Source organism: Austrofundulus limnaeus, unplaced genomic scaffold (genome assembly GCF_001266775.1).
Source record: "Austrofundulus limnaeus strain Quisiro unplaced genomic scaffold, Austrofundulus_limnaeus-1.0 Scaffold10, whole genome shotgun sequence".
NCBI classification, from domain to species: domain Eukaryota; kingdom Metazoa; phylum Chordata; class Actinopteri; order Cyprinodontiformes; family Rivulidae; genus Austrofundulus; species Austrofundulus limnaeus.
The window spans coordinates 2,921,942-2,930,896 of record NW_013952412.1 but is presented as its reverse complement, the minus strand read 5'-3'; the positions used below and the strand labels follow the sequence as shown (position 1 = coordinate 2,930,896).

At 36.5% G+C, this 8,955-nt stretch overlaps 1 protein-coding gene across 1 annotated transcript in view; it reads left to right on the top strand.

Moving 5' to 3' along the window:
• The window catches only part of tspan15 (tetraspanin 15), a 42,147-nt gene extending 40,299 nt beyond the window's left edge, over positions 1 to 1,848 (top strand). The window contains exon 8 of the mRNA XM_014001850.1: positions 619 to 1,848. Coding sequence (XP_013857304.1) covers positions 619 to 786 — 168 coding nt within the window. The 3' untranslated portion in view covers positions 787 to 1,848. The remainder of the gene's footprint in view (positions 1 to 618) is intronic.
• Positions 1,849 to 8,955: the final 7,107 nt, after the last annotated feature.

Here is an 8,955-nt window from a genome sequence, read left to right as displayed (position 1 = left end):
CCCTGAAGCTGCTGGTAGACGTCGCGGTTTGAATTATCAAAGGTTTTTGACACCTGAGAGACACCGTAGCAACTCCTTTGCATTTGGAAGCGGGGGGTGGGGGTGGGGGGAGGACCAGGGAGGATGATTCAACCACTCAACCACTAGAAGTCGCTGAAAGCAACAAATCCTACACACTGTGCCTTTAACTTGCCCCACAAGACAAGACAAACTCCACCCACACGCTAAGAAACTCCAGGTACAGTATATACTGCAGAGACCCCGACTTGGAAGTCACTCTTCAAACATGGGACAACTGGAGCAGTCTGCCCACGAGGAGTTCATTTTAATTTATTATTACTTTTGTCAATTTGAAATAAGAACCTTCATTATTTATTATTTACCTGCATTTTTGTAAACATGTTCAGGTGGTTGTAAAAGTTTCTTATAAGGGAACATACAGAGAAGTACTTGAGGTTTATTTTGGTTTTCTGAAAGAACATCTCTCTTAATCTGAAAATAAGTGTGCGATCACAAAGCTGTTTAGATCTGCAGAACAGAACCACTGATCAAATCTAACTAATTCATATATTAATCCTCACTTGGTGACACCCAGTATTTTTCTCTCCGTCTGTTTAGTTCTTTGGCGTGATCGTCAGCCAGCTGTACATAAGTCAAGTCCAAGAGGAAGAAGCTCGTATGGATGAGGATCTTCTTCCAAAGAAGCAGGCCCGTGTTGCCAAATGGTTCCAGTGTATGCCAGACAAGACAAGAAATCCTGACAAGCAGTTAAGATTTGACCCTTAGATTTAGTAAACATTTTTGTAGGGCTCAACTTTTTTTTTTCTTTCTGTGTGTCTTTTGTACTACAAATAACTAATGACTGTGTTTTACATTCTACCAACAGAAAATATAAAAATAAAACTGTTGTAAATGTCTTTTTACTGGATCTGCATAGTGCCTCAGACAGTCTCAGGGATTAAATTCCGGAACATATTTACCCTCTTTATGTAAAGTCTGATGACTTTACATGCAAAAATCAAAGTAGCATTTGTTTAAAAGGCTGAACAAATTCTGGTGTCAAATGTTCAACGATCCATCTGAACCTTCATGAGGTGTCCGGCTCATTACGAGTAAATCCTCCAGCAGGAAAAACTAAATGTTTGTGTTCTCTAATAAGATGACGTGCACACAAATGACTAACTTTCAATATTTTCTGACATAAATTTAAGCTTTTGCAAAAAGAAATACAACATTGAAGTGATCGAATAATTTCTTTCCAAACTATCAAATACTGTATTRAACTTTAGCAAAGTCTTAACTGTTTTTAATTAAATATGTTTTGTGTTTAAAGAAAGCAATGCGTTGTTTAAAAATGAATGCTAATAATGTGGTTCTGCTGTTCCAATACCTCAGGGTTATTGTTCAACATATTAGACTTGAATAAAATAAAAATGTTTGTTAAAATGTATAATTACTGGATCTGGAAAAGGATTAATAATGACATTTGGTTTCCTAAAGTCTTTAAACCTTTGTGCTTTTTAAACCCAGCAGCAACTCAGACCACTTTTCTACACTCTTGTTTTTAATATTTGAGTCAGAGCATGTAAATGGTGCTTTTTTTGTTTTGTTTTGTTTTGTTTTGTTTTTTGTTTTTTGACAGTTTGAATCAAGTTGTCTATAAACCTTGTTTGAATCTTTATTGCTTGTCAGGTTTACAGAATATAAATTCACTCTAATTTTCTTTTACCTTGAAAAGGTGTCGTGTTTAACTGTCACATGTTCCTTTTATTTTGAAGGTTTGACATTTAGATCTTTTGTGTGGGGGTGTTCATTTGGAAACCGATTAAATATATAATTATCATCAAAGTGATTTTGCTTTTTTGTTTGTTTTGCATTCCTTAAATATATATTTACTTATATACTGTATTTTAAGTTTATATTTATATATCTAAGCATCTAGTTTTGTATTTACATCATGGCTACAACACTTTTGGTCCCTCAGTGGATTAAGATCGACCATAGCTTTTGTGTCACGGTTGGCTTTATTCAGTTCTTCACAGATCTTAACTTTCTACACAAAACATCTCCCTCAGTCACCACCAATGAGTTGTGTCACATACATATAATAACATTAAGTGCAATATATTGTCATTGTGTATTCCCATATAAAGACAAAATTTGTCTTGTATTCAAACTAGTGACTTTATAGTCCCAAGTCAGCTGCCCAACCACCACAGCCGCCAATTAACTGCTGACGGCAACATACTGTATTAAGTAAAATCCATAAACAAAACCACTCAACTTTGTTACACACAACGCTGGCTGCACATAATCATCTTAAAATAAACTTTGACAAAAAACAAATACATCTTCACTTCCATACAAAACCATCGAACTGGACCCAAACTTGATGTTGCCTTTTCTAAACCGTCCCTCATGGAGACGCACAGAAAAACTTGCTCTGCAGCATCAAATGTTAAAAACAAACAAAAATGAAACCTTTTGATTTCACAATAAATGTCTTCTTAAAAATAACAAGGAAAGAAATTAATTAACTCAAATAACTTGTTAACACATTTGTAGGCTGTCCTTCGGGTAAAAGTTGTACTCTCTCCTTTCTGGGTTACCTAGGAAAAGTTTTAGAGGTCTGCAGATGGTCCAAAATGTGTCTGCTCGCATTTTAACTAACACTAGGAAACATGACTCCAAACTACTTATCTCAACAGTTTGAACCAGTAAGAAATCGCCACTCAATTGAAACAACGTTTAGTAAAAAGTCATTTCAAGTCCCAGCTGTTAAATCTTATGGCAAGACCTCTTTTCATCATACTGGGGTATTGTTGTGGAACGAGTTACCGGAGTATATTCAGGTTACTGCATGCAAGCCCCTATTTAAGTGTCAACTGTCGAGTTAAACAGTTCTTATTCCAAAGGTTAGTCAGGCGAGAATTAGATGATTATATTTATTATTAGTTGTTGTTTTTTTGTTGTTGTTTTTTTGTTGTTGTTTTTTTGTAACTGATGTTATTTGTGTGTAAGTGATTTTGTGAGATGATTATGTGCTGGACCAGAATGGAAATAAGCTTTATGCTTTATTGTGTTATCTATTTATGTTAATGTTATTGTATATGTCCCATTTACATAATAAATCAAATGAATTAATGACCACATTACCTCTGTGTTGTCATCTCTTCACTGGTTGTCTTGCCAGGTTCGAGCTGATTTTAAGGTCTTGCTGCTCACCTACAAGGCTTTAAGTGACCTGGTGCCCCCATATCTCACTGACCTCCTGCACYSCTTTGTTCCATCTTGTTCTCTCAGATCTGAAGGTTTGCTGCCTTTTATTAATTCCAAAAGCCAGAAGAAAATCTATTGGCGAACGTGCCTTCTCCTTTTGTGCCCCTTCTCTGTGGAACAGTCTCCCTCAGGACATCAGGCAGGCCTGTTCTGTGGAGGTGTTTAAAGCAAAGTTAAAGACTCACTTGTTCACTGTATCTTATGTGTTTTAATGTTTTATTTTATTCATTGCATTTGATCTGTTGGGCTTTTATCTTTTGCTACTGTTTCAGCACTTTGTCTGAAAGCGCTTTAGGAATAAAGTATATAGTAAATTGTGTGCTGGCTCAAACTAACAAAACTCAGGGAAATTTTAATCAGCAAACTAACAAAACTCAGGGAATTTTTAATCAGCAAACTAATCAAATCCATATAGTTTTGTTCTGTAATTACTCTTTGCAAATTTTGTTTGTTAAAAGTTTATAACAAAGAACTTTAAGGATATTTATGTTGCATTCATCGCCGGCCCTGACACTCCAAACAACACAGACACTCTCCTCTCAGTCTCCATCTGCACTTCGTCTCAGCGTCGGCTCTGAGTAAACAAACTCCTCCAGCTGCTAAAGAGGAGCGTGTGTGATGAGTGGGGAGTGTCCAGAGTGGTGTTTATCTGCTTCTCCTTCCTTCCTCTCACTCCTGCTGCTCCATGGACTTCCTGTTGGGTGAAACCCATTAATATTTTACTCGGGCCACCACTGAGGAGGAGAAAATCATTGTTCCAACATCTTTAACAAGAAAGCAAAAGCTCCAGTGAATTGTGCGTTTATACCACAGGAGATTAAAGTACTGCAGTGAAAACACTGTTCATCTCAGTAAGGAAAYTGTTGTGGGACAAAATATTCAATCACACCCAAGTCTTGTTTTAATGTGTGGTTCACATTGTGACAGGTGATGACAAAATGCACTGCAGGATTTTGACAGGAGATCTCTGAGTTTTAGGCGTCTTTTTTTTTTTTTTTTGCAAATGCATCCTAACGTGTCAATGTTTGGTGACACACCTAGAAAAATGTCCATAAAAAAGATCATATAAATGAATTAATTGCATAAATATTCACTGTCTTTTATTGTGACTCTCTAAAATAACCCTGACRTTTCTGAAGCTGGACTGAACAGATTTACCTAAGACACCAATAAACTCTCTAGTCTAAGCTATTTTTKTATATTCTGCCTCCCTATATTCCAAACTCAGCTCAGTGTTTATGGTGCTACAGTATTTACACGTTTTCACTGTTGGAGACAAAAAGCAGAGCACCAACGGACAATACACACACTCAAAACACTCACACAAAGGGTCCAATCTCTGCCCACCCACTAACTTTTTTTRTGAAATGTTCTGAATAAAGTAAAAGGCTTGAGCACAAATTCGTAACAATCTCAAACTGACACAGCCAACAAGTTAAAATCAAATCAGAGAATGAAACACGTTACAGCTGACACTTAAAATTGAGCTGTAGTTTTAAAAGCTGGGTAATTAAAACACTCTGTGAAATAATACACAGCTCCAAAATGTCACAGTTTATTATGGGGGGCTGTGAAGTAAATATATAATGAAATATATAATTAGCTTGTGTATGAATGAGTCAGAGAGTACTGAGGGCTTTTTAAAAAACATTTTTCAGGTTGTCAGTTCAGCTGACAGTGTCACGTTTACTATTAAACACAAAGAAAAGCTGGTTTATAAAAAAATATATAAAACTGAGGACAAACTGGTGCAAAAACCTGCTTATTTACAAAAAAACTCCAAATAACGGAGCATTGAGGTTTTTAGAAATAAAATACTTTTGCTTGCTCAAGAYGGTCTCATTTCTTTTCACACACTTATAGGCAGTGAGTCAGAGTTCAGCAGTGTGTAGGCTGGTGTTGCTGGTCATTTATTAGTCTAGAAAAGCTGGTGTCTGGTCTGGCATTTACCCCCCTGTTTCATAACAAACTAACCTGATCACTTTGTCTGGCAGCTCAGGATGGAGAGCTGAAGCTTTAAGGCCACAAATGTATCATTCACACGAGTTATGCTCTTTTCTCTGTGACTAAAAATAATTAGCTAATTATGCTTTGGAACAGAGATTCTTCTGAACGTATAACTTATTAACCACCGTGGCCACACATTAAGACTCATTTATTAGTCTGATCCAGTGCTTGTATTGATTTCATTGACCAATAAGAAAAAAAGGAGGACTGAAAAAAAAAGTACAAAGTCTTCAGAGGACAGCAGAAAGTCTGAGACTTAACTCTGGAAATTAAACAAGCTTACTTTTTATTTCACTTTCTCATCACGCTTGTTCAATGGATCTTCTTTTAATAAATATAAAGTCATTTATTTAACCTGCCAGTGTGAAAATTCTGCATCTGAATACTGAAAATGCCAGAAGTTCAAACAGAAACACATCCTGCGGGCACAGACCCAGTCCCCAGATTGTGTTGAAACTGTGCACATCTGCGCACATTTAAAAAAAAAAGTTGGGTTTTTTTGTTTTTATTTTGTTTTTGTTATTTTTGATGACGATCAGTGATAGAGAGCAACTCAATGAAATGCTTTTGAAGAGGTTTGCTAATTGGAGGACATGTCAAAATAAAGCAGAAAACAGATAAAATAAAATTGTTAAATTTAAATGGGTTTTCAGGTTTTTTTAAACAACATAAAAATGTTGACATTTCTTCACTGAACATTTTGAAAAGATCCATTGTTTGTGAGTCGTTTATCATATGAAATAAGAAGTAATCTATTCCTTAATCCTTATAAATAAATAGAATTGTAAAAAATCTATTATTCAGGTGTATTTTTGTGAATGAAATGTTTTTTGAATCATGTTGCAGTTGTGTCTTTTGCTTATTAAGTTGGGATTTTAAGTCATGATTTTTGTATTGTTTTGAAGTATTAATGTTGGTGTGGACCACAGGAAGAATGGTCTCTGGAGACAAATGGGGATCCTTGATTAAATAAATAGTTATTTCTGTTTTGTTTTGTTTGTTTGAGTTAATAACAGGCATCAAAACAAGCTGATGGGGAAGAACAAATAAATATTGGTGAGTATGCATGCTTATGTTTCTAGTTTCCTTATTTTAACAAATAAATTACTTTCCTGCACAAAGAAACAGCAGCATGGTTAAAGATGTTGCCTCACAGTAAGAAGGTCGCAGGTTTGCCTCCCAGCCAGTCTATGTGATGTTTGCATCTTCTTTAGTGTTCTCTGGTTTCCTCCCACAGACCCCTCCMCCGAAAAAATAAATAAATAAATAAAWAGCACATGCATGTTAGGCAGGGCCAATTTGTCAYCCAAGATTTCAGGTGGCGCCCCTTGTGCAATTTTTTAAATCTCACTGCCAATTTACATCCATTCAAACGCTAAATCAAATGGTTTTGTTTCCTATATTATTTTGTATCTTTAGAAACCAATGTTTTTGAAAGAAGAACACTGAAAACCAGACCTTAACCTGAACTTTATCAAGATCATAACTGAGACTTCCATTTTCTTTGTTCTGTTTTCTATTTATACTTTTGTCTGCACTGTACAACACCTCAGCAAGCTGAAAAACCCACAGAACAATTTACTTTCATACCTGAATAACCAGTGATTACTCTACAGACTCTGATAAAATCTATAAAATATGTATTTGTTGTGTGGCACTCCGCATGATATTCATCCTCACAGTCTGTGCCATGGTTCGCCCTTTATGTCAGATTCATCGTTGACTCTAAACTGTCCCTATAGGTGTGTGTGAGTGTGTGAATGACTGTTTGTCTCTGTGATGGACCTGCGACCTGTCCAGCGTGTACCCCACCAAAAGCAGGTAAAATAGAATGGATAGACAGATGATGCAAAAAGAAAAACACCAATCATGTTGCTTCATTTCCTTTTCCTTCTTGATACAACAATACAGGAAGCAGCTATTTTTTAAAAGATGTTAAATTCCTGAAAGAAATAATCCAATGCTGTTCTTCTCTCCTGGCTCTGCTTCAAATCAGACCTGAACACCTGTGGTTCATCATTCCTCCCCTGCAGCCTCTCTGAGCCTGTCCACCATTATTCTCCACTCCCCCCTCAGCTCCTGCCAACCTTTGTCGACGCTGCCATTAAACCTGCTGCCTTCTCACTCCAACACCACCTYCCTCCTGTACGGTGCAATCATCAACAAGCAGTCCTTTCTTTGCTAACTGGTGTCAGGTGTGCTCCGGGTTTCCACAGGAAAATCCTTTAAACTTAAAATGATCAGCGTAGGTTTCAGGGTTAGAGCATCGTTTTAGGGAAGCTTTAATAAAACAGCAGGTTAAGGTTTTTTGAGACATGAATGAAACTGTGTTTTGTGAGTTTTTGTGGTTAAAGTAATTTTTTTAGTAATGAAGAATATCAGAAGTTCATGTTCATGTTTTCAGGCCTTAGTATAAATTCTTTGGTTCTACCATGGGCAGCAAAAGATCCCTGACAGCCATCAAGTAGTTTAATTTAAATAAAATAAGAATTATAAGTTTACTGCCTTTTAGGTTCATTCAGTTTTCTTTTTGCTAAATAACATGAAGGTTAATTTTACACTTATTTATGGTTCCCCAGCAAAAACACATTCCTGCACATACTTTTGTCACACATAACGGGAAAAGAACTGATTTAAATAATGCAATAACTTTAATTTAAATTTTTACATCTCAGTTTTTAAATCCTTATTCTGTTTCGGCAGGTTGACTCATGAAAATTAGTTGAATGTGTGCATGTGTCCTAAAGCAAAGTATGTCAACACAACAACAACTCATTCAGAAATTTGATCTCATTTAGTCAAGTGTTTGAACATTTAATCAATGTTCAAGTAAAAGATCCAAAACCAGCAGCAGACTTTGCAGAGACTTCCTCTCAAATGTCACAATAAACTCCAAGCTTTCATGAGATTTGGTTGACGTATGGGACGTCGGTTCTATTCATCATTTGATGTTGTTTGTGAGTTGGTTGTGAGTTTTCATCAGATAGAAGCTCATCTGTGGCCTGTCACATCTGATCACTCTTCTGGTTGTTGATGTTTTCTTGCTTGTTTTCATCACACTGTAATATAAAACTGCGCATGGCGAACAAAGAGCTGTGGGTTTTGGTCCAACGGTGACTTTGTGAGTCAGTTGTGAATGCACTTTCATTACTGTGTGATTTATTGTGTGACAGAGTTGCTAAGTGGGGTTAAAAGGACTCATTGTAAATGTAATACGGTTGTTTTTAGATGAGACAGGTGAACAAGCTCAACCCAAATTTGACCCAGGAGCAATAAAAGAGCAACAAACAGGACAGATGAATGGATGAGGGGTTATTATTATTATTTTTTTGTATTTTAAATTAARTCTAATTCACAGTTATTTGAGGAAGTCTACAGGATTATGTACAGAAACATTCAGTTGAACACTGATGACCTCATACAGAGGCTGCGATGTTGTGTTTCGTGTTATTTGCTGTTCAGACGGTGTTTCGTTGGATGTTTCGTTGGATCAGTGAAGCTCTGACACCGTCAGCTCAGTGGGCTGCAGACGGATGATGAGCCTAATGTCGGCACAGATGGAGAAACGGGAACCGAGGAGCAGATTTTGAACTGATTCAGGAGAAGCTCATCRTCTGCCACATCAACATCACATAAAACACCCGATGAGTAATATCTATTTGTTGTACT